The sequence below is a fragment of the Polistes dominula genome, unplaced genomic scaffold (assembly GCF_049000335.1).
Source record: "Polistes dominula isolate Pdom_NZ unplaced genomic scaffold, Pdom_raw_medaka contig_79, whole genome shotgun sequence".
In the NCBI taxonomy this organism is placed as follows: domain Eukaryota; kingdom Metazoa; phylum Arthropoda; class Insecta; order Hymenoptera; family Vespidae; genus Polistes; species Polistes dominula.
Window position 1 is genome coordinate 2,802,848 of NW_028300916.1, and position 24,874 is coordinate 2,827,721.

At 28.9% G+C, this 24,874-nt stretch overlaps 3 protein-coding genes across 9 annotated transcripts in view; 2 read left to right on the forward strand and 1 right to left on the reverse strand.

Annotated features, from left to right (window-relative positions):
* SK (small conductance calcium-activated potassium channel) overlaps positions 1 to 13,949 on the forward strand; it is a 207,627-nt gene extending 193,678 nt beyond the window's left edge. For both annotated transcript variants that reach the window (XM_089170796.1, XM_089170797.1), the window contains one exon: positions 234 to 13,949. In XM_089170796.1, coding sequence (XP_089026922.1) covers positions 234 to 947 — 714 coding nt within the window. In that variant the 3' untranslated portion in view covers positions 948 to 13,949. The remainder of the gene's footprint in view (positions 1 to 233) is intronic.
* On the reverse strand, positions 8,707 to 19,783 carry LOC107074242 (uncharacterized). 6 transcript variants are annotated; one of them, XM_089170802.1, is made up of 8 exons: positions 19,509 to 19,781; positions 19,232 to 19,341; positions 18,025 to 18,689; positions 17,796 to 17,944; positions 17,513 to 17,720; positions 17,237 to 17,419; positions 17,020 to 17,146; positions 8,707 to 16,948 (listed from the first exon to the last, which is right to left on the reverse strand). In XM_089170802.1, the coding sequence occupies exons 3-8, from the start codon at positions 18,625 to 18,627 to the stop codon at positions 15,969 to 15,971; spliced, it is 2,250 nt and encodes a 749-aa protein (XP_089026928.1). In that variant the 5' UTR covers positions 18,628 to 18,689; positions 19,232 to 19,341; positions 19,509 to 19,781; the 3' UTR covers positions 8,707 to 15,968. The 6 variants fall into 6 exon arrangements, with proteins under 6 accessions (XP_089026928.1, XP_089026927.1, XP_089026925.1 ...); XM_089170801.1 differs by having other exon boundaries at positions 18,025 to 18,694; XM_089170799.1 differs by having other exon boundaries at positions 18,025 to 18,653; positions 19,232 to 19,781.
* A 133-nt stretch (positions 19,784 to 19,916) lies between these two features.
* Positions 19,917 to 24,107, forward strand: pins (G-protein-signaling modulator pins). Its single transcript, XM_015335745.2, has 8 exons — positions 19,917 to 20,692; positions 21,040 to 21,405; positions 21,485 to 21,627; positions 21,715 to 21,954; positions 22,039 to 22,507; positions 22,593 to 22,801; positions 22,894 to 23,074; positions 23,159 to 24,107. Exons 1-8 carry the CDS (start codon positions 20,648 to 20,650, stop codon positions 23,360 to 23,362), a joined length of 1,857 nt encoding a protein of 618 aa, XP_015191231.1. The 5' UTR covers positions 19,917 to 20,647; the 3' UTR covers positions 23,363 to 24,107.
* The last annotated feature ends 767 nt before the right edge of the window (positions 24,108 to 24,874 follow it).

The window sequence follows — 24,874 nt, forward strand, 5'->3', positions numbered from 1 at the left end:
ATCGATCGTGGTAAAGAGCGAAAGTGGAATTGGCCGTGAGTGATTATAAGAATAAACACAAGGTATTAGATACATATACATATATATACATATATTTCGCCTTTTGCTACGATCGAGAAAGAGGACGTGATATGAATCTGATTTCATTGAATAGAAATAAATTGATTGGATTAACGAGAGGAATGGTTGAGGAGATGTGTTTTGCATTGTTATTTATTGTTTAAATCGAATAGACGCAGAACACGGTCTACGAGATAGTCTCGGATATGAGTACGCGACAGGACGGTCTAGAGGAACGGCTCGTGAGCGTGGAGGACCGTTTGGTAAACCTTGAGGAAAAACTGAGCACGTTGCAGAGCCAATTGGAGATGCTGCCGGAGGAGCTGACGCGGTGCCTAGCGCAACATGCCGAGCGTATGGAGCAGAGACGCAACTTCCTGCACCCGGACACGGCGGTGGCGATGGCGTCTTCCGGTGGTGCCGGTGGTGGCGTCTCCGCCGGTAACAGCCTCGGTTTGGGGATGTCCCATGGCGTTTTGGCTAGCGGCAACGCCTCCGGTCATCATCCTTTGGCAAATTTATCAAACTCGCCATCCCTTTTGCCGCACTCAAGAAGCGTGCCTAGTGGCCCGAGTGCACCCAGCGCGATGTCCCTTCATCCTTGGCCGGTGAGTCCGGTCCTACCATCTGTCGCTAGTCGTACGCCTCACCTCGTCCCGGAAACTGGTCGACATCACGGCCACTCGACTGTCGTTGCTACCATCTCGAGCAGCACGCATACGCCGGCAGCAGGGCTGACGGCTGCTACGACGACGACGATGACAACGACGACAACGATGACGTCGATGATGAGCACAACCTCGCAATCGACCACTAGGCTAACCTCACAAGCCGGCATGGGTGGACTCGGCAACAGCCAAGGCTCGGATACGTCCGCGCACAGCTGAGTTTCATCACTGCAGCCGCAGCATTCTTACTAAACGGGGATCCTTCGAGGCCTCCTCCCTCTCTATCTCTCTCTCACACATTCTCTCTCTCATACTTTCTACCAAACGACGATCACATCGCATTCTTTGAGAGAGAAAACCCCTAAAATTTCCAACCTCAACGAAACAATCCTGTTCCTCATCCTCCTACTCCTCATTCACGATGGGTCCAATCCTTTTACCGATTGACGTTGCCTATTCGCCTAAATAATGCAAAGGACGGAAATGTTATTATCGATTAATTGATTCGGATCGATCGATCGAACAACCAACCAACCAACCAACCAACCGACCTTGCGAGAGACGACGAGAGTGCGGTTATCGGTGGGGTGTACTGTGCTAACACAACGAGAAAGAGAAGGGAGGGAAGAAGGAAACTTGAGGCCAGTTTCTTCCAATCTTTGCTGCGTGCTGCTGTTGTTACCCTCTGCCCAACTTGCGTGCCTGAAAACTTTTTTTCTTATCGATTAAAAATATATATTCGACAACACGGATAAGCTCCAACTTATAATATCTCTCTCTAATATACCTCGAAGTCAGTCGAGTAAGCGCGGACGGGCACGATGATGCGTGTGTGTTATTATAATCTCCAATTGGGATGTGCTAAATATTGCGTTCAAGGAAAATAAATCGCTATCCTTTCGAGATAAACTCGTTTGATGTACTCTCCACAAAAATTCATACAATTTAACTCATTCGTAATACAATCATAGTTCATTTTTTTGTTCTTCTCTTTTGTATTCGTTTAATGAAATATTTTTTTTTCTTCTATAATTATTTGATAATATTAATAATTAAAATGTACTTTCGATAAGATCAAATTCAAATTGATGCGCAAACTATTAATAACAAAATATATATTATATATATATGACTGTAACCATAAAGAGCAACTAAAAAGAAAAAAAAAAAGAAGATATAGCCGATCTTTTTTTAATCTTATTACCTACGATAAAAATTAGAGAGAACGATATTATTATATAACTATTCATATAATAAAGAAACATTTTAGAATTGAAATAATAAATGCACGAGTCAAGAGAAAGAAGATTATAAATACATAGTTTGCGTATCGTTTGTCAAAATACGAATGTGTAAAATTGACGTGACCGATGTTTGGAGTAGTTTGCGAAAAGATTGTTTAAAAAAAAAAAAAAAAACAGAAACAAAGAAATATCTTTCAGCACCTTTCGTCGTTGCTCGTATCTTCGATGTTTAAAAACAAAATATAGTGATACAAAAAAAAAATTATGATAAAAAATATACTTTTCGTATTCGATTCCAACATCAACGTGTAATACTTTTCGTATGAAAAGTTTTCCGTACGAAAACGACGAGAGTCATTTCAAGTTACTCGAAAGGATTCCTGGTAGATCGGAGACGAATCAAAATACTGTTGGAAGAAAAAAAAAAGATATTTCTACTTCTTCTAGTTCGATGCTCACTACGATAAATTTATTTCATACTGAAGAAAAAAAAAACCAAATGTAAATTTTACTTTATGCGTTCGAGATTGGTTACGATGGTTACATATACATAAATGCATATACATATGTATATATATGTATATATATATTATGTATATGTATATGTTTGCCGATGAACTTTTTCTCTCTCTCTCTCTCTCTCTTTCTCTTTTTCTTTTTCTTTACCCTCACTCTTTCTCTCTCTCTCTCTCTCTTTCTATCTCTTTTTTTTTATTCTACAAGTATTTCGTTCGAACAAAGACGATAGGAAAATAAATATAAAAAAAATAAAATTAAAAAAAATGGAAAAATTCATTGATCGTGGTTGCAGTATTTTTACACGGCTCCGAAGTGCTCTGGAACATAAGGAAAAAATAAACGCAAAGTGATCTTATCCGCTTTAACGTCCGTAGGATTATGAAGCATATTTAATATTATTAGCGTATACATAAATATATACATAAATATACACATAAACACACATACATACATACACATATATATATATATATATATATATATATATATATAACAACATACATGTACATGGCGGACGGGTAAAAAAAAAAGATTTTTAGAAAAGGAATAAGATGATAATAAATAAAAAGAGGATCACGTTTCTAATCGAAAAAGAAGGACACTTTTTTTAAAAACTAATAAGAGATTAATAAAACTCGGCACGTATCTAATTTTAAATGAATTCATTTCAAAAGAGTATATAACATGCACGTGAGCATGCAAGTATACAAATATATATATAAACATTTGAAATGAATTATAAAAAAAAAAAAAAACAACTTAAACATTGAAATCGGCCAAAAGTTATATAATAATTAATAATAATAAAATATGTAGTAATTATCCTTCTCAAGGACTTTAAGTTTTGACGTACGTGTATCGATATAATGTGTTGTCTATATTGAGAGTAGGTGATTGGTAAGAGGAAAAAGGGGGAGAAAAAAAAGAGGGAGATGGAATAAAAAAGAAAAGAAAAAAAGAAAGAAAAGAAGGAGCGAGTAAAAGTGAGGTGAAGTGGGGTGGGGTGGGGTGGGGTGGGGGTGGGGATAAGAAACAACATAGAAAAGAACAAAACTAAGGTAAGAAGAAAAAGGATGGGGGATGAGGATGAGGATGAGGATGAAGGGGATGGAAGTGGGGTTGGGGGGTTAGTTCGGAGAAAGGAAACGTGCCACAGGATAAAATGGGAAAGTGTAGGAAAAGAAACGCAAAAGAAAAGAAGTCAAGGGAAAAAGTAGTTGGCAATGGCGTACGTGAGCGTTCGTTGTTTTCTTGGAGAGAAATAAAAAAGGAAAAGAAAAAGGGAAAAAGAAACGGAAAGTAAAGTGAAGTAAGGTAAAGTAAAAGGGAGAAGGGGGGAAAAAAGCAACGAAACGAAATTAAAAGGGATGGAAAGGGAGGGTAGTAGGAGGGTAGGGTAGGGGGAAAAAAAGAAAGAAAGGAAAAAGAAAAAGCGTGGAAAGGAAACACACGAGTGATTTATACAGGAAAATAAAATCGGAGCTGTTCCGTAAAAGTTCGTTGCATCGATATACCGTTCACCGCCTAAAAAAATATATAAATAAATAAATAAATAATTAATTAAATGAATGAATGAACAATTGAGAGAAACGTGCAACCGTAGCCAAGGACTTTCTGTGAGCGCAGATTTTGGTGAAAATCGACAATGAAATGCGCAAATCTTTCAAACGAGGGTGAGACGATCGCGTCATTCGCGTGAGAAAAATCTAAAAAAAAAAAACAATAAAATAGGGTGAAAAGAAAGATAGAAATAAAATAAAATAAAATAAAATAAAATAACAAGGAAAAGAAAAAGATGCAAGATAAAATTCATAAAAAAATAAAAAATAGACAAGTTTTCACTTGAAAAATTAGCGAACGTAAAACGGGGTTGTCTCGCCCTCGCATATAACCTCGTCTTATTCGTTTATATTAGCGAGACGAAAGTTTGGGACCTGGTTTGTCATGTCCGACGACGAATTCATTTTCATTTTGCATTGAAAAGCGCAGTTTCGCGGCTGTTTCGAAACGCGAAACGGGACCAAAAAAAAGACGACACACGTTTGTCACGATTTTCTCATACTATTTATATATGTATATGTATATATACATACTAACTTCTTATTCTCTGTATCTTTATACTTTTCTAATCTGATTTTTTTCTATTTTTTTGTTTTTTTGTTTTTGTGCTTTTGATTTCGTTCATCTCGTTCTATTTCGATTAATACGAAAGTTGATATTTCGTTTTGAATAAAAATTGATTTTTTTTTTCTTTCTTTTTTCTTTCATTTTCAGTATCTGTTTCTTCTTTCTCTTACTCATGTCAATCTGATTCCATAATACATCCGTCTGTCTGTCATTCTGTCTGTCTCTCTCTTTCTCTCTTTCTTTCCGCGACTCAACGCGCTGGACACGACAACTCCACGATATTTTTATATAGATTTCTTAAAAGTGCATTATAGTGCCAGGAAGACCACACCGAGTTAAACTAAATAAATAAATAATTAAACGAATGAAAAAAAAAATAATAAATAAATAAAATAAAAAAGAAAGAAAGATAAAGAAAAAGTAACAATCTCAATATTGGAACATTAGACGATAGACACTGATTCTATAATAATAATAATAATAATAATAATAATATAATTATATTATAATGTATAAATACACGATGATAATAGAAATAATAATCAGAACACAGTTGTACGGTATGACGAATAATCGCTAATTTCCTTTCAATTTTGTTTCTTTTTCTTCATAGTGAAAGATTAAATTTTGTTTTAAAATATGAATCGTAACAAATGAGATAATTTTAAGAATAAATTCTTTTTGAAATAATTAAAATTCAATTTAATTGAATTAAATTAATAAAACCAAATTTATACTTTAGTTCTATATGTATTACTAAAATAATATATTAATAAGATAATTATATGCTTTGTATTATTATAATATTTATTATTATATTATAATAGTATTGTAATAAATATTATAATTATATTATTATAATAAATAATATAATTATAATATTATAATATTTATTATTATACTATTATAATATCACAATAAATATTATAATTATAGTATTGTAATAAATATTATAATTATATTATAATAAATGTAATACTTATAATAATAATAATAATAATAATAATAATAATATTATTATTATTATTATTATTATTATTATTATTATTATTATATATAATACTAAATTTGATCGTGAAAGATAATAAAACCAATAAGAATGAATATTAAACATAGAATCCTAATCGAAGAGTCAGATTAATTGTAAATCGAAACTAAACATAACAACATAACAAGTATTTATAGCAATTAATGGGATTTAACGATTATTCGTCGTAATCGTAAGCTGGTTGAAAGTTTAGCCACGACCACTTTAGAGAGACTTAGTAGCGAAAATCTGGTACGAGGTAGCAGCGGTCGTTACCGGAGTATCTGCCAGAGCCAGTTTAGATCATTTATTTAGGATTATTTAATATGTAATGTATTTTCGCGGAACGAGAGAGCAGCGAGAAGATGCGAATTATCAAATAAGATAAAGTTACTCAAAGTTTGAACAGCAACAAAAAATATGAAAAGAATATAAGAAAAAAAAAGAAAAAAAAATCAATAAAATCCTGAAGCAAGAGAGACGGAAAAATTCTTTGAAAAATATGTGAAGAGAAAAAAAAAGAATTAAAAAAAATTGATTAATTAATTAAATTAAATAAATAAATAAATAAATAAATAAATAAATAAGATCTCTCCCATTCTCGCGCGACTAGACGCACTCACGTTTAGTAATTACACTTACTACGGCCTTCGAATCTAATAAACGAATTTCAAATTACATTAATAAAATGCGTTTTTTTTTTTCTTCTTTTCTTCTCACGGTCACACGTTGTCGTTACGAATATGGACACGAAATGCGAAAAAGAAATAGGACAAAAAACAATTTTTAAATGGACTAACGTAAAATAAAAAAAATAAAACGAATAATAATAAATAAATAACCGGAAAGTTTTGTGTTGTTCCTTTAAACTTTCGGATAAATAATAAAAAATAAAATAATAATAATAGAAAAAAAAGAAAAAAAAAAAAAAACGTCCAACGACGAGAAATGAGGAATAAGATGTAGAAAAAAAGAAAAGAGAAAGAAAGATAAAAAATAAAACACAGAAAATATATATATATATATAACGTTAAACCCGACAGAAAAAAAAAATAAAATAAAATAAAATAAAAAAAGAACGTAACCATTTATTGTAGGATAGTACGAGAAAAAAAAAGCCCGATTAAAAGTTAACTTTATACAGGACTTAGAAAACGCACGTTTCACTCTTTCTCTTTCCCTCTCTCTCTCACTCTCTTTATCTTTATCTTTATCTTCCTATTTCCCTTTTCGAACTATTCCACCCCATTTTCTCCATTCACCATCACCACCCTTCCTCCTAACACCACTTGGACCATTAGTCCTTTCATCGTATCCAATATCCACTCGAAGATATTATTTCTTCTTTTCTTTCCTATTGATAAATCGATTAATCATAATCAGAAAGCTCAAAAAACGACAATTTAAAATTGACGTTTGAGGCATGACCTTAGTAGTCATTTTAATTTTTCACACACGAGATAAAGTAATAATTCATATTAAGAGAAATTAATATACGAGGGTAAAGCTTATTACAAAAAAAAAAATAAAATAAAATTAAATTAAAAGAAGAAGAGAAGACAACAAAATAAAAAAAAAATAATAATAATCTAATGGCGAGAAAAAAAACCGTCTCGAGCGGAAATTTCAATAGGATCGCAAATTATATGATTATTATATTATTGCGTAATTGATAATTTATTATTATATTATTATTATTATTGTTGTTGTTGTTGTTATTATTATTATTATCACATTATTATATGATTATATTCATTAACGTCTACGATTTAATCTAATCAAACAACTACTATTTATTAAAATCTAGGAAATTTAGATTTAAAAAAAAAATTGAAAAATTAACGACGGTCTTAAATAAAAAAAAAAAAAAAAGAAAAGAAAAATCAGCAGAAGGAGAAGTAAAGTTAGGGAGAAGGTAAATAGAAAAAGAAAGACAAGAAAATTATGTAAAAAGTTAAATTACGGAGAAGAGGAGAGAAGAAGAAAAAGAAGAAGAAGAAGAAGAAGAAAAATATAAAAGATGAATGAAATAACGAATCTAATTGATAAACAAACAAAAAAATCTTTCAATAAATACACGACATCTTCTTCTTATTAAAAAAAAAAAAATAATAATAATAAAAACTAAAAAGAGAGAAATCTTTACCAGAAATATAAATTTAAAAAAAATATATATATTTATTATTCCTAGTCGGCATAATTAATTAGCCGTTAATCTTATCTCATAACTTATTACGTAAAATGACCAAAGAGATATTTAACTAAATAATAACGTTATATATATATACATAATAATAATAATAATAATAATCTAATAATTATCTTTAAATAGTATGATGATTTTAGTCGACCACGAGTTTAATAAACGAGAATTTTTTTTCTTTTCTTTTTTTTTTTTTTTAAGCGGCTCTCTATACATATTCCTCTAATATAAAATATATATATATATATTACATTCTAATATTATAAATTATTCTATTTCGAAATGACACGAACATTGACGTCATGCCAAAATCGCGACCCAATGAAAATACATTTAACTTTAATTACTTAATTAATTAATTAATTAATTAATTACAATTACTTAAAAGAACGTAGTAAGTATATATATATTATATATAATTATTTAACTATATTTATAACCGGTTATTAAAATGATCATCGCATTATGATCGTTTTTAAAAACGTGATTAGAAACGTTTTTTCAACGATTCGTTCATTAATTAGAAAGAAAAAAAGAAAAAAAAAAAACAGAAACGTCGGCACTACGACGAAACGTGGCTTATCTCGTGCTGGTTCTCCATAAATAAGATTTACGAATTTAATAGGATCTTTTTATTTTTTACGAAATAAGTTTGTAAATTTATAATAATGCGAGATTATATACTCCGAACACACAGAGAGATAACATTTATGCGTATTTACTTGTGTAGTATATACGTGTATTTAATATTGGTTGGTCAAAGAAATTTTTGTCGGAGATTTATATTTATCTTTTTTTTTCTGTTTTTTATTTTATTTTATTTTTTTTTTTTTAATATGACAAAATACAATTTCAAAGTTTGATTTAAACGTAGAGACATTAATACGCGATATAAAGTAATTAAAAATTGACAAAAAAATTTTCATCTTTTTATTAATGTTGCGAAAAAAGAAAAAAGAACAAATGGGAATACACACGTTTGGGCATACATTAATTTCATTTGACAGAAATAAATTGTTGCTTTACAAAAAAAAAAAAAAATATAAATTTATAAAAATATTAGAAAAAAAATTTTCTTATAATTGTTTTATAGAAAGAAAAGAAAAAAAAAAAGAAAAGAAAAATAATATATTGACTTTTTAAAATGATTTCCGTTTGAAATTTCTTTGATTGACGATATTATACTAACGCGCACGAATAGATCTATAATTTTGTGATACTTTTATACGTAATCCTTTACATATGAACAACAGTGACACGAAATATACATGCACATGCTTAAATTTAGTTAAATCTTCTTCGCTTCATATCCGTTCGAAACGGTTTGATAGAATTTTAAAAGACGCAGGTGATATTCGGGAACGGTCACTCGCTATAAATATTCACTGTTATTTAAATAATCAATCAATCAATCAATCGAACGATCGATCAGTTGAATAATTAATTGAAAAATTAATTTTTTATGATACATCGTCCATCGTGAAGAAATAATATCTTTTAGTTTCCTTGAAAAGTTGAAGACAACAAAAAATGATATAAATAAAACATTTGCTTGAAATAATACAAATAAATTTCTTCCTTTGGACACAACGATGACATTGGAAGACTAGAGACATACCTAATACACATATTCACGTATACAATAATTATACATATATATACATAAAATATAAATTAATTATAGCTAATGCAAAGAGTTAACCTTTATTCGATGATTATAATATTAAAAAAAAATAAAAAATAAAAAATACCTACAAGGAATTTATATTAAAAGATCTGTAAGAATAAAAAGCTAATATCTGATATTACTTTCTTACGAATGAATTTAGAAACGAGGCACAAATTAAACTTGTACACGTGTAATTTAGAAAAAAAAAACAAACAAAAAAAAATTCAAGGAAGAAGAGGAACCATATAATAATTAAAAAAAATAAAAAATAAAAATCTTAGCGTGCATAATAATAGATTATTGTTATTATTATTATTTATTATCTTGGCATTGATCTCTTTAAAAATTAATAATAAAAATAATAATAATAATAATTAAATAATAATAATAATAATAATAATAATAGTAATAATAATATTAATATAATAATAGTAACACAATAAAACGGTTTTTATACTACGAAACACCAATCGAGAAATTTTTTTATCAACACGAAACTCGTCGAGAATATATTTTTGAATTCTTCGCGATGAACGAGATATGATGTTTGTCGAATAATAAGCTTGGGATCGATTTATTTGTATAATATGTGTGTGTCGGAGAAGATCAGAATATAAAAAAAAAAAGAAATGTCCCTTATAAAATATTCCCTTTTGTCCTTCCATGAATATCACGATAACAGTCGAATATCGGATGAAGTATCGATAAATATTATTCGATATTATCAAACGAATTTAATCTTAAGAAGTTTCTTCTTCGAATTTTGATCAAATTTCAAATTTCACTTAACTTAGGAAATATTATTTTTTAATTTATAAAGAAATGAATATAAAACAAATAATGGGATTCTCTTCAAAAAAAAGAAAAAAAAAGTTTGTATTATTGTTAAAAATATCGCGTGAAATTAATTTGTACTTAGATGAATTTCTCTCTCGACACGTTTTCGTTGAACTTAAAGAAAAAACAAACTTGTGTTTTTTCAAATTAAAAAAAACAAACAAAAAATGACAAATAAAAAATGGTATTTCGTCCGATCCCAATAATAATCCTGCGTCCTCTTCTACGACCAACCAGCACGAATAAAATGAAAATCAATTAGAATTGATTTAGATATAAAGCATGCGTAAGTAAATTTTTCGTCTAATATTTCCTTTTAATCTAACAAGCCGCCTGCTGATTAAAAAGAAAACAAAAATAAGAAAAGAAAATGTCGAACGGCCGTAAACATATCTTTCCTCTCTCTCCTCTTTTTACATTTTTTCACGTAACAATCCTTCCCCCGTCCTCCCTCTCCTTCACCCCACCCCCCCCCCAACCAACCCACCCGTTTCGTTCGATCGTATATTATTAATAATAAAATAATCGTCACCGTTGACAAAATTAGATTAACTTATATTTTTAATTGAATTAACCTCTTAGTCACTACGCGTCATTATAGTGGTTTTCGTGGATGGCATCTTCCAGTAGGACGCGCCACTATAATGGCTTTCACGGATGACATCTTTTAAAATATATCATACATAATTGTATTATTCATTATAATTATAAAGTAAATTGTTCATAATTATAATTATTACTATATAATTGTTATTAATTATAATTATAAAGTAAATAATAATTATTAAAGAATAAATTTTGTTCAAGTTAAAGTATATATGAAATATATTTTCAAGAAAAATTGTAATATTTAATTATTAAATACTTCATTTCAATGTACTCGTGTAGAAAATGGTGAACCATTGTCTGTTGAACCAACAACTTCACACAAAATTCAGCAGTGCCTAAGAGGTTAAAAATAAATAAATAAATAAATAATTAAGAAATGCACTCTCTCGACTAATTAAAAATAGAAACAATTGAGAAGAAAGAATAATAAAAAAGCAAATTTCTTATTATCGATGCTTAAACCCTTGTATCAGCGTTTTACAATATTTCCTTGATATATTAATATTAATATAATTATTATTATTATTATTATTATTATTATTATTATTATTATTATTATTATTATTATTATTATTAGTATTAGTATTAATTATTATATACAACGTGAGAGAAACCGTACGATTAGAAACGAGTACTCGAACGATAAAAGAGACTAATTATTTAATTTAAAAAATATATATATATATAGAAAATTACACAAGAATTAGTCTTACGAAAGATTTTACGACGAGAGAACAACAACAACAAAATTTCAATTAAAAAAGGATACCAAAAATAACAAAACAAAAAAAAATAAAAATAATAAAAAAAAAAAACGAAAAGCAAAGAAAAGAAAGTAGAAATAAAAAAAAAAAAAAGATTAAAAAAAAAAAAAAAGAAAAAAAGAGTAAATTTCGTATGAACGTAAGTACAAGATACTGCCTGTCGATTCAGAACCATTGAGAAAAGCACACACATTTTCCCAGTTTGAACAAATTGTTCTTTTACAGAAAATCATAGTTATGCAAACCCACCCACAATACCACCCACCACACACGCGTACACACACACCATACACGTGAATTCAAACATACACACACATAACACATATAGTGATAACAAGAAAGTTTAAATGCAAAATAAATATATTATATATATATATAGAAAGAGCACGTACATAATTAAAAACAAAACAAAATGAATTTTACGTGGACGTTTATAAAAGGTATGCGTATGTGCGGAAAAATTAAAAGCTGTTGTTTGAATGGAAACGTAATAATTTTTTTTAAATAAAACAAACAAAAGAAAAGAAAGAAATTAATAAACGAAGAAAGAAAGAAAGAAAGAAAAAAAAATAGGGAAAATGTTTTAATCTGCGAATGCAAACGTAACATAATTAAAATGTAAAAATACATAGTACGAACGGAGTATAACGATTGATATAGAAAAATCCATCATCGTTGTTTTTCGTCCGCTCGAACGAAAACTCATGGAAACAAATATTAATTATTATTATGATTATTATTATTATCATTATTATTATTAATAATACTTACAAGATGTGAAAAGAAAAACCTGAAGAAATAAATGAACAGGAATTTGCAGATAAACGAAATACAATAAGCAGAAACATTTTAAAATAATAATTATATGGTAAGATCATTAAATGGAAAAAGAATGCAAGGGTTTGTTACCTCATATATACATACAACATACATACACACAAATACACATTCGATTTCACATTTCTTTCATATTAAAAAAAGAAAAAAAACAGAAAAATAATAAATGCAAACAAAAAAAGGTTCAACTATAACATTAAGTACCACGTATACAAGCCAGTCAAAAAAAAAAAAAAAACAATACAATTACATAAATAATTCCTTCCTTTCTATCGTATTAACTCGCAATAATTTTCACTTTCACGATTTAAATTAAACAAAAATAAATAAATAAATAAAATAAAATAAAATAGGAGAGTAAATTTCACGAGAAACATTATATTATCTTTGATATATACATATATATAATACAATAAATTATCTGTTACTGCTGTCGCAAAATCTTTTTGCAGCCAAAATAAATAAGAGAAGAAAAAAAAGATTTAAAGAGAATAAAAAATAAAAAATTAAAAATATATATATATATATAGAAAACAAAAATAATAATAACAATACCAATAAAAATAAATAATAATAATAATAATGATAATAATAATAATAATAATAATAATAATAATAATAATAAACGTTCGGAAAAATAAATAATACATATATTATATCCGACGTACTTTTCTACGCCGATTAAGCTCCTTTCTTAACCAAAAAAAAAAAAAGAAAGAAAAAGAAAACAAAGAAAAAAAAAAAGCTCGTCTTTAAACCACAAATCTTTTTCTCTTTCTATTTCTCTCCTTAGAAGTTCGTCTCGAACGATTCTTACAAAGTCATTACTGTGACTTTAACGTTGGAACCAAAATATACATACACGAACACACACACACACACACACACACACACACACACACAAACATAAGAAAATAAATAAATCAAAGAAAAGGAACAACAATAATAGCAATCGAATAGGAAAGATGCTTAAAATTTCAAACTTTCGAAAATTTTCCTTTAAAAATAATTCAAGTTCTTCTTCAAAATTGAAGAATCTATCGTATCAAAAATATATACTTTCGGCATTATGAATTAAAAATATTAAAAAAAAAAAAAAAAATACAAAAACCTTTGGAAAATACTTCCGTTAATAAAAAAGAAAAATGAGAAGAAAAGTAAAAAGCAATTTACAAAAGGGGTGTCCTTAAAAGTCTTACGATGCCTGTCGTGCAAATCGCGGAGGACGATGATGTCGTGTGCGTTCAAACGTATTGTACGTTCAATATAATATATTTCAAATATAAAACAATTATTATAGTTTTACAATTGCGTCCAGATCGATGATCGGCTAAAGAAATTCTCTTTTTAGACAAAAAAAAATAAAAAAAATACAAGAAGAAAAATACATTTAATAATAAGTTCGAGTATATTATTGTATATTACACAGATTTCTAGTTTCTATCTTTTTCTCTCTCTCTTTCTCTTTCTCTCTTTGCTCTCTCTCTCTCTCTCTCTCTCTCTCTCTCTCTCTCTATCTTTCTTTCTCCAAATAAAAAAAAAAAAAAAGAAAAGAAATTCATAAAAAAAAGACAAACTATTCGCAAATGATAGCGCTCGTCTCGTATAAAAATTAATTATTTATTTTAAAACGATACGTTTTAAAAAAAAAATAATACAAAAAAAATAATAATAATAATAATAATGTATATATATATAAATACTTATGCATATATGAATGCACGTATATGTGCATATCAAATTGGGGACCTTGTATTTTCTTGATTCTTTCTTTTCCTACTTTCTCGGTTATATTTTTCTTAGTTTCTTGAATGTTTATTCTTTTTTTTTTCTTATAAATAGAGAAAAAATACATCGGCTAAAAATAATAAAAATGATTATTATAAATGATAATACGGGAAAAAAGAGACGCTATCGGTTTGATCTTAAGAAACAATTCCCACGCAACGAATCTTGAAAGTAGTCAATATTTAACCAATTCCGAATATACCGTAGTTATATTATAGTAGAGAAGAAAAATAATAATAATAATAATAATAATAATAATAATAATAATAATAAAAAGAGTAATGCCAATAACGTTAAATTTGTAACTATAAAATATTATGTTCAGAATGGTTAAAAATCTTCCATTAGAGATTGAGATCATTATGGAGCATTGAATATGATAGTTTAAACCGAGAAACATACGAGGGGTGACGATTATGCGAAAAGCGCGTGTATATATACATATATATATATATATATATACATTAAAAATAGCTATGAGAAATGTAGCAAATATTTTTAAAGAAATAGAAAAAAAGAAACAAATGTCGAAGAAGAATAAAAAAAAAAAAAAGGTGAAGAAGAAACGTTGGGTGACTGCGAATCATTTAAAAAGAAAAATGGCACTAAGTTAACCCGATGATATATAAATAAATTAATAGCGAAAATATAATAGTTCGATGATCATACATGGTATATGTCTCGAATTAATAATTACTTAATATTGAATCTTATATAAGAAAGAGAATGTTTGTGAGTAAGACGATTTAAGAAAAAGAACAAAAAAAAAAAAAGAAAAGAAAAAAAAACCAGTGTCTCTATGAACCAACCAACGCATTTTCATGCCAAGAACAAATAAATTTGCAAGTCGAATGAAATCGGTGAGATATCTCTTTCTTTATTCCTTTCATCATTATCATTATCATCATCGTCATTATTATTATTATACTGCCCCACTTTTATCTTTTTTTTTAAATTTATTATTGAGAGATGAATTTGTTTTTTCGAAAATAAACCAAGATCCTAATAGATCGATTTCCTTTCATTTATATTCTTTCTCATACCGAGAATCTCGCGTACGAAAGGCAACGAGTGTTTAAAAACTACTACATTTTACAACGCAATAACACAACACAAGAGAACTGTGTGTTATCTACAAATCGATATTTGTATTTCAATAAGTAAGTAGTAATTTACTATTTTTTTTTTTTTTTAATGAGTATGAGTATGTGTATATTATGTACAAAGTATATTCATCGGTAAAGGGGAGGAGACATATCAATATTATCAACATCGATCACGACATTATTCGCATTAAAGATTTTGAAGATGTTTTCTTTTTATATATGCCTATGAAAATAAATTCATTTAAAAAAAAGTCAATCCTGTATCGACATTATATCAATTAGAAATTTATATAAATACACAATTGTATGTTAATACATAACATATATAAATACAAATGATATTTTCCATTATTACAAAAAAAGAAAAAAAGTAAAGAAAGAAAGAAAGAACTTATTTGAGATAATGCGTCGACAAAAAATATGATTAAATTATACAATATATATATTATATATATATTATATTAAAAAAAAGAAAAAAAACACATGGATAAAAGAAATGTGTTTTTTAGGCTACTTTTCCGATATTGTTGCTGTATGCGAAGATCTTGATTCTTCTTTATTAGCTGTTTCTTGATTTTTATTATCTTTTTCCTTTTCCTTTTCCTTAGATTCTTGAGTATCTCCAGTAGAATTAGTATTATCGATAGTTTTTGACCACGAACAACTTCTTCTATCCAATGACTTTGGCATAGACCACGTACTGCTACGTGATCTTCTTTTAGGCGATACCGAACGTGATTTTGCTCGAGTGATTTTCACTCTGGAAGGTGATCTTACGTTACGTCTACGTCTATTGTATCGACTTCTAGAATTATTACTACGAGATCTTGAACGACTTCTCGAACGAAACTTTTTTCTTGATCTTGATCGACGTGAACGCGATCTTTTTCTCGATGGTGGTGATTTAGATTTCGTTTTTGATCTTTTGTTGTTACTTTTCCTCGAATGAGATCTACTTTTGCTTCTGCTACGTCTTTGACTTCGCGATCTTCCACCTCTTGACTTTGTATGAGATTTAGATTTCGATCTGGATCTTGATCTTGATCTTGATCTTGACCTCGACCTTGATCGAGATCGCGATCTAGATCTGGATTTTGGATGAGATTTAGATCTCGATCTAGACGTGGATCTTGACTTTGATCGAGATTTTGATCGAGAGATTGATCTTTTACGACTACGAGATCGGGAACTTCTCTCATAATCGCTCTCGTAATCATGATAATCTTGACCAGCTAAATGAGCAAAATATTTGTAATATTGATCGTTGTAGAATTGTGGATTAAATCCTCGTAGATTATGTGCATTTCCACCACCACGCCAAGATAAAAATCCTCGATTTCTGCCACGTAAGAAACGCGAACCTCCTCTACCGTTGCCTCTTGTTATTGGTGGATACATCATTGGTAATGTTGCTTCGTAATACCAATGTTGAGGAAATCTTGAATAAATTGGTGGTGGATATGGAAGTGCTGGAGCTGCGGGAACTGGACCTGTTATGTTAATAAATAATCAATAATTAAATATGAAAAATATGAAATAATTAAATAATTAAAAACCTTACCTGTATTTGCTGGTGGATACGTGACCGTTTTTGTTAAGACGCTTTTTATTTTTTTTCTAGAATTATCAGCATCTGTAGCATCTGTTTCACTACCAGAACCAGATCCTTTATCCTTTTTATGTTTTCTCTGTTTAAACAACATATATACAGAATATTAAAATTACTTTTATATAGTATATTTTATTTGATAAGATTTAAAAAGGATTGAAATTTATACCTTCTTCTTTTTTTCTTTCTTTATTTTCTTCTTTTTTAACTTTTTCATTTTTTTATTTTTCTTTTCGTCTCCCGACTCAGATTTCGTGCTAATTTCATTGATCTTTTCGTTTTTCTTATCATCCTTCTTAATATCGGAATTTGATATTTGATCCAATTTAATTTCGTTTCTTTCTACTTTTATCTGTTGATGATATGTAAAAAGAATATAATCTTTGGTTTTATAATATTTCATTACAGTTATTATTTTTGTTTTATTTTTTTAAATATATTTTACCTTTATCCTATCAAACAATTCGTCTAAAAGACGGATACTTTCAAGCTGCCTTTGTGCTTTGATTAATTTTTGTTCTTCTCTAGCTATTTTCATTGAAACTTTATCTTCTTCCTGCTTACGAAATATCGTAAGGGCTTTTCGTTTACGTTTTTCCTCTCGTTTTTGTCGTCTACTAGCTTTAGCCACTGAATCAGCTTCTTCTTTCTTTCTGTAAAAATTCGAATATGAATAAACGATGTTTAAAAAATAAATTAAATATATGAGAAAGAGGTAACAAACTAACTTTTGTTCCTCTCTACGCTTCTCTTCGACTTCTTCCTTCCTACGTTGCCTTTCTGCAGCCAAATTATCCTGCGCTATAAGACGTTTCCTTTCAAATTCTCTGTGAGCAACAGTACTATCACTCATATGCTTTGTCTTATCAAAATCAACCTAAAATCCATGGATCACAATGAAGATTAGTTGAATTTCATATAATTTGAATACAACGACAAATATAATATCTCTCAAACCTTTATCACAGCAGTAAGAGCATTTTGTCCTTCTTTTTTAAGAAGTTTCATACCACGCAAAGCATCCATTGCTCTAACAAAATCCATATATTCAATATATTGAATATAAGCATCAAAGAAAATTCCATCTTCGTAGCTGAATTTATGTATATTTGTACCAAGCCGCATTCTTGGCCTGTATCTATCAGCAGCAGGTACATCGATGCGCCTAATAGGACCCCATTTCTTAAAAATTTTACTGATAAGTAATTCGTTAGGTACATTTCCTCCATCGTCGATAAACCATTTGACCGGTAGTCCTGAAATATGTATCGTATCTGGTCTTTCTCCAGGTTTTAATTCATTCATATGTTTGGCATCTCTGAAGTATGAATCCCAACTATGCCTAGTAGGAAAATCATCCTTTGCTTCTGCTGCTCGAATTTTGAGCACATTGGGAAATCCGGCCAAATTTAAACGCTGAGAATCCAATCTTGCTAATACACGCTGCAGTCTGCACCTGTCTCGTAGATCTCCTTCCAGTCTGATGAATTCCAAAGTACTTTTGGCTACTTTCAGAGAAGCAAACTCGTCTGGTAGTATGAGTGTTCGTATTTTCTCCATTACCTCCCATGTTGATATAGTTTTTCCTGTTTATATCGCAGTTAACTTTCTATAAAAACCTGCTGTACTAAAAAGGCCACATATAATAGATTTTTATGAAAGTTCTGTTTATGAAGATTCCTTTTAATATTTTTTCCTTTCTTTTTTTTTTTTTTTTTTTTTTTTTTTTTTTCCCCTATAGATGTAAATTAATGCAGATTGTGTACGAAGGAGAGAACCATTGAAACTGTGCATAGATAAATAAGTTATATAAAATTGATTAGTTCAAAAATAAGAAAAAGAAAAAAAATATATTTCAATTAAACCTCGACAAACTTGTAAATAAAAGATAACCAAGATAGTTGTCTCTCAATAAGTAAACTTTGATGTTCTTACTTGAAATATAATTATGCAAAGATATATCAATATATCAAATAAATTTATTTACAAAATGTAATTTGAATTTGTTTTTTTTTTTTTTTTTTTTTTTAGAGTCATCCCCAATGGTAGATCAACAAAGTGAAATAACTTACGTGACATAAAACTGACAAATAAAGATAGATATTATATTTAAGATGGTAAAAAATATAAGAGAGAAGGGTGCTGCTGACTTAGAAGATTTTACCTGGCGTCTTCAGTTGGGGAAGATTAACAGACACATTTACTTTTGCAAGTGGTTTTAGATAAAGCGCACGTGGTGTATACAGTGGTACAATATCGCTCACATCCCTACAGCTTCGAAATTGATTAACAACCTCACTACTGGAATTTTCACCTACCTTTTTATTATCGTTCATTGTCTATCTCAAGAAACTCATCCGTATGATCAAAAAATGTGTGACAAATTATGCAAAATATTTGGAAATAAATAATTTAATAAATACAATATAATGATAGCTTACAACAAGAAATTTCCAAGTAAGGTGAAAAATATTCAGTAGAGAGGTTGCATTTAAAGCTCCAAAGATGAGCAATCTTCAAGATGAATTCTCTTTTTGTATTCCACTTTACTAAGTTATTTTCTTTCAAAAATAACACATAAATGCTAATTAAGGACACCACCGTTAAATGATTTACAAGATTATGGAATAACACCTTCTAATGACACATTCTAAATCCATTCCACACTAATATTCCCGTCAATACTAGAGCAAGTCACAAAAGATAGGGTACAATATATATGTACCCTAATATATAAATATATATACATATAAATATATGTACATGCATGTTTCTATGTGCAACTATAGTTATATATAACTTATATTAATAAGCTTATCTGATTGGACGGTCAACAGCGAATCAGTAATGAGCTATGACAGAAGTAGCGCTGTGATGTAGTTTAGTCGACTAATAGAAACTGATTTTAAATTCGTTACGGTAGATAATGATTTTTTTTCGTTAAAATAATTCAATTTAGAGAATAATTAATAATATATTGTTATATTTAAAGTTTAAAGCTTTATTAAAAATACACATGAGAGGTTATAATATTATTTTCAAAAGTTTATAAACTCATTGATCAGAAACACAGTATAGGTTAGTTTAAAGTATAAAATTTGTATCTCTTTTCAATACACGCGATAACAATGATGTCATCTTTTTTCATTGACGCATATGCCATATAGAAAGATTAAACGTTGTTAATTGTATCGTTTGAGAACCACTGAGCGTTAGACGCTCACTTCACTATAGATAAAAGTTGCTTTGAGTTGCATTCTGAAAGGGGAAAGGTTGTAGAACTTCTTATGTATACAAGTAATAAAAAGTGACGTAATTAAATTCATTGAAATGGTTTGATAATTAAATTGTCTATATATATAACAATCATGATACACGTTGAAAATTGTGAATTGGGACAATAGTATTTGTTATTAAAAAAGAAAGGAAGAAAAAAAATATCGTGCCATATATGTAAGACCCACCTTATTTATTGCACGTTTAAAATAACCAAGAGTATTATTTACAAGAATATTATTATAAATATTATTTAAGAATATTATTTAAAAACAAGAAAAAAGGAAATAAAACTAAGCACACGATGTCGCTCAGTGCCAGTGCCGAAAATTTATCGTCCGAAGGACAAGTAAGTAAAACGTATTTTAATAAGAGGATTGTTCATACTATGACTCATGTTTTAATACTTCCTTTAGACTTATTTTTATAATTGCACTATTGTATCTAATTTATTCTTACATTCATTCTATTTGGTGTCATACATAACCTTACATTCATTTTATTTTAAAGTTGAATTTATTTATTATAGTAATTAGAGATTATAGGAGCTCAACCATGTATTCATAATTAATTTAATTAAGTTCAGTAATTTATTCTAGTATCTTACACATTACTTACTTAAGATTTGATAAATGTTGTCATTCAATTCTATTAAGATTAACATTAAGAGTATAACTGTTAATTATTATTTGTTAGAACAACGAAAGATGGAACATGTGTCTGGAATTAGCACTCGAAGGAGAACGTCTCTGCAAAGCAGGGGATTGCAAATCAGGTGTTGCATTTTTCCAAGCAGCTATACAAGCTGGAACAGATGATCTGAGAATATTGAGTGCAATTTATAGTCAGTTAGGAAATGCATATTTTTATCTTGGTGATTATGTTAAGGCAATGCAATATCATAAATTGGATTTAACGCTTGCAAGAAATATGGGAGATAAATTGGGAGAAGCTAAGTCGAGTGGTAATTTAGGGAATACGTTAAAAGTCATGGGAAAGTTTGACGAAGCTATGTTATGTTGTAAAAGGCATTTAGAGATATCAAGAGAAATTGGTGATAAGGTAAAAAACTAAAACAATATTATAAACAATGTTATGATTATAATTATAATATTAAATATAATAAATAATTATTATATAGCTCAGTGAAGGAAGAGCTTTATACAATTTGGGAAACGTATATCATGCAAAAGGAAAACAAGCTGGAAGAGTAGGACAACATGATCCTGGAGAATTTTCTGAAGATATTAGACAGTGTTTACAGGAAGCTGTGCGATATTACGAGTAAGAATATTTTGAATAAAATAAAGTTAAAAATTAAAAATTCTTTAAACATATATTTCAATATATATTTAAATTGTACATGTATAGAGAAAATTTAGAACTTATGAGAGAATTGGAAGATTCAGCTGCACAAGGTAGAGCTTGTGGCAATCTAGGTAATACGTTCTACCTTTTGGGAGATTTTCAGCAAGCCATATACTATCACAATGAACGATTAAAAATTGCTAAGGAATTTGGTGATAAAGCAGCGGAAAGAAGGGCAAACAGTAACCTAGGAAATTCACACATATTTCTTGGAGAATTTGAGAAGGCTGCACAGCATTATAAGTAAATATCCTATTTTCTAAGAATATTCTTATATCAGCAATATTAAAAGAACATAATTAAAGTAATCATTAATATTTCTTATAGGAGAACTTTGGTTCTTGCACAAGAATTGGGTGATAGAGAAGTGGAAGCTCAAGCATGCTATTCTTTAGGAAACACATATACACTTCTTCGTGATTATCCAGCCGCTATAGAATATCACTTATGGCACCTTGGAATTGCTCAACAATTGAAAGATCGTGTAGGCGAAGGACGTGCATGTTGGTCATTAGGCAACGCATATGCTGCTATGGGCAACCATGAGAAAGCATTATATTATGCAAATTTACATTTGAGTATTTCGAAAGAATTAGAGGATCCAATGGGACAGGCTACTGCACAAATGAACGTTGATGATTTACAAAAACTTTTGGGTATAGAAAAAGGACCAGAGCATAATAAAGAAAATCAAATGAATAAACTTACTACAAATGCAACATCGAATTACAATAATTCATCTCCTGGCAGATACAGACTTCGTCGACAGAGCATGGATAATTTAGATCTCATTAAGGTTGAAATTATTATTATTATTAAATAAATAAATGTAATACATCATTCATATGAATGGAGAATGATGCAGTATATTATTTTTTTAGCTTACACCCGATGGTAAACAAAAGGAGCCTATTGAACCATTACCAGATGTTGCTAGCAGTGCTACTGCACAATTAATGCTGCAAAAAGAGGAAGATAACTTCTTTGATCTTTTATCTCGTTTTCAATCTGGTAGAATGGACGATCAACGTTGTGCTCTTCGTGTTAATCGTAACGCTAAAGTTCGAAGTATTACCCCTGAAAATGACAAGTATGAATAATTTTAATTCACGTATTTAACATTGTGTGAAATATTATTTGTTTCGTGACTTCATATATATATATAATTAATTACATGTTTAGAGACGGAGAAGATTTGATGGAATTGATTGCTGGAATGCAAAGTAAAAGAATGGATGAACAACGTGTTACTTTACCCTTTTTGCCAGGATTAAATACTAATGGAAATGATCAAGCTAAATCATCTACTCAAGCACATGCAGATGCTGATGATTCGTTCATCGAAATGCTTGTAAGATGTCAAGTGAGTTTCGTCTGATGAAATTCATTCGTAAATTGATTAATTCTTTAAATATATTTTTTCTTAATTAATTTTGTACAATTTTAGGGTTCACGATTAGAAGATCAACGTAGTCCATTACCAGCTTCATCATCGTTACAAGATGCAGAAGAAGAAAGAAATCCAAGACCTAATGGAAATACCCACTCTGGTTCAACAGTTCCAGAAGAAGATTTATTTGCTTTGATCCAAAGACTTCAAGCTGGACGAATGGAAGATCAACGTGCATCCGGACCTGGAAAAATATGTTAAACGCGTACAGAAATGTTGTAATAATAGGAATTGACGATACCAAGCAGCAGTAATGCAACATACGATGACATTTTGATCTCCTAACTTCATTCGAAGTTTTTTGCTATGCAGGAGATATTAGATCTCTAATATTTGTAGAGGTTTATTTTTGTCTATTGTATCCAATATTTCCGTATAAGATTTATTTTTTTATTTCATACAAACATTATTGATCCCTGAAATGACGAGATGTAACCTACCGTCCATTAATATCAGGCCCTTTATTCATCGTATCAAATTTTATCGTATAAATATGCAATAATCTTATAAATATATATATTATATTATATATTATGTTTTATCAAAGAGTAATCGATTTCACATATGTCAGAGAGCTTAGCATGTGGTGCCAAATTTGATACTAACAAGCTTGAATTATTTCTAGGAAAAGATAATGATTGAAAATTGTTCATAAGATATCAAATCCGCATATAATATCAATAGATTTATTTCTTGAGAAGTCTAGCGATTTTAAACTATTAGTTATACTAGAAAAAAATGCTTAAAAAAAATGCCTAAGAATATCTCAAGCACTGCCAATACTGGAGCACAGATTAGTTGAGCATACAAATACATTTAGGAAGTGTAATCTATACCAAAGGATGTCAATCTTTTGCGTGTAAGATTAAATATACTTAAAAAGTATTATAATAATATACAAACACATGTATGGAGTCTTAAATACACGACTCGTTAATTTTTCTAATACGTTCATTTTGAACTCAACGATTAAACATATTTTATGTTCTTTCTTTTGGAAAGAATATATTTCGCCAGATTATTCGAATTATAAGAAATATTATCGATAATAAAATTTGTGCCAAAATGATGTAAAATGAAAAAGAAAGTAAAATTAAGTGAAATGAAAGAACGGCATCATCAAACAATCAAGGCACCATAAATATGAAACAAGCTCCTAAAGATTTACCGATACATACAAAATATCTAATTAAATCAAAATGAATTGGATTTTTGAAAATGACCAAAATTGATAAAATATTGAAAATAATTTGTTATTTGAATTTAAAATATTTATCAAAGTACACATTTGCTATCATTGAATCCTCGCTGTTATAAAGCAAGCTGGTTCTTGCTATCCAAATATAGAAAAATGCATTTTTTGGTAAAACAAAAATAAAAGCAATTTTACACACGAATAAGGACACACAACACACATACACATACACATACACGTAATGACATACATGTACGAATATAAAGACTACATCAGGAATTCCAGTAGGATAATTTTTTGATCGAGAAAATAATTCATATTTTTTTATCAAGCTTACATTACGTTCAATTGCATAATTAACATGGATGTACGTATTTTAGATAATAATTCATCAATTAAAAATAAATAAATCTATTATTTAATGGCTCTAACTGATGGTCTAGCGCTTGAAATGTTTCAAACGGTTCAAGTGTTTTATAAACAAAAAAAAACTCAAAAAAATAACTTAAGTGTTATAA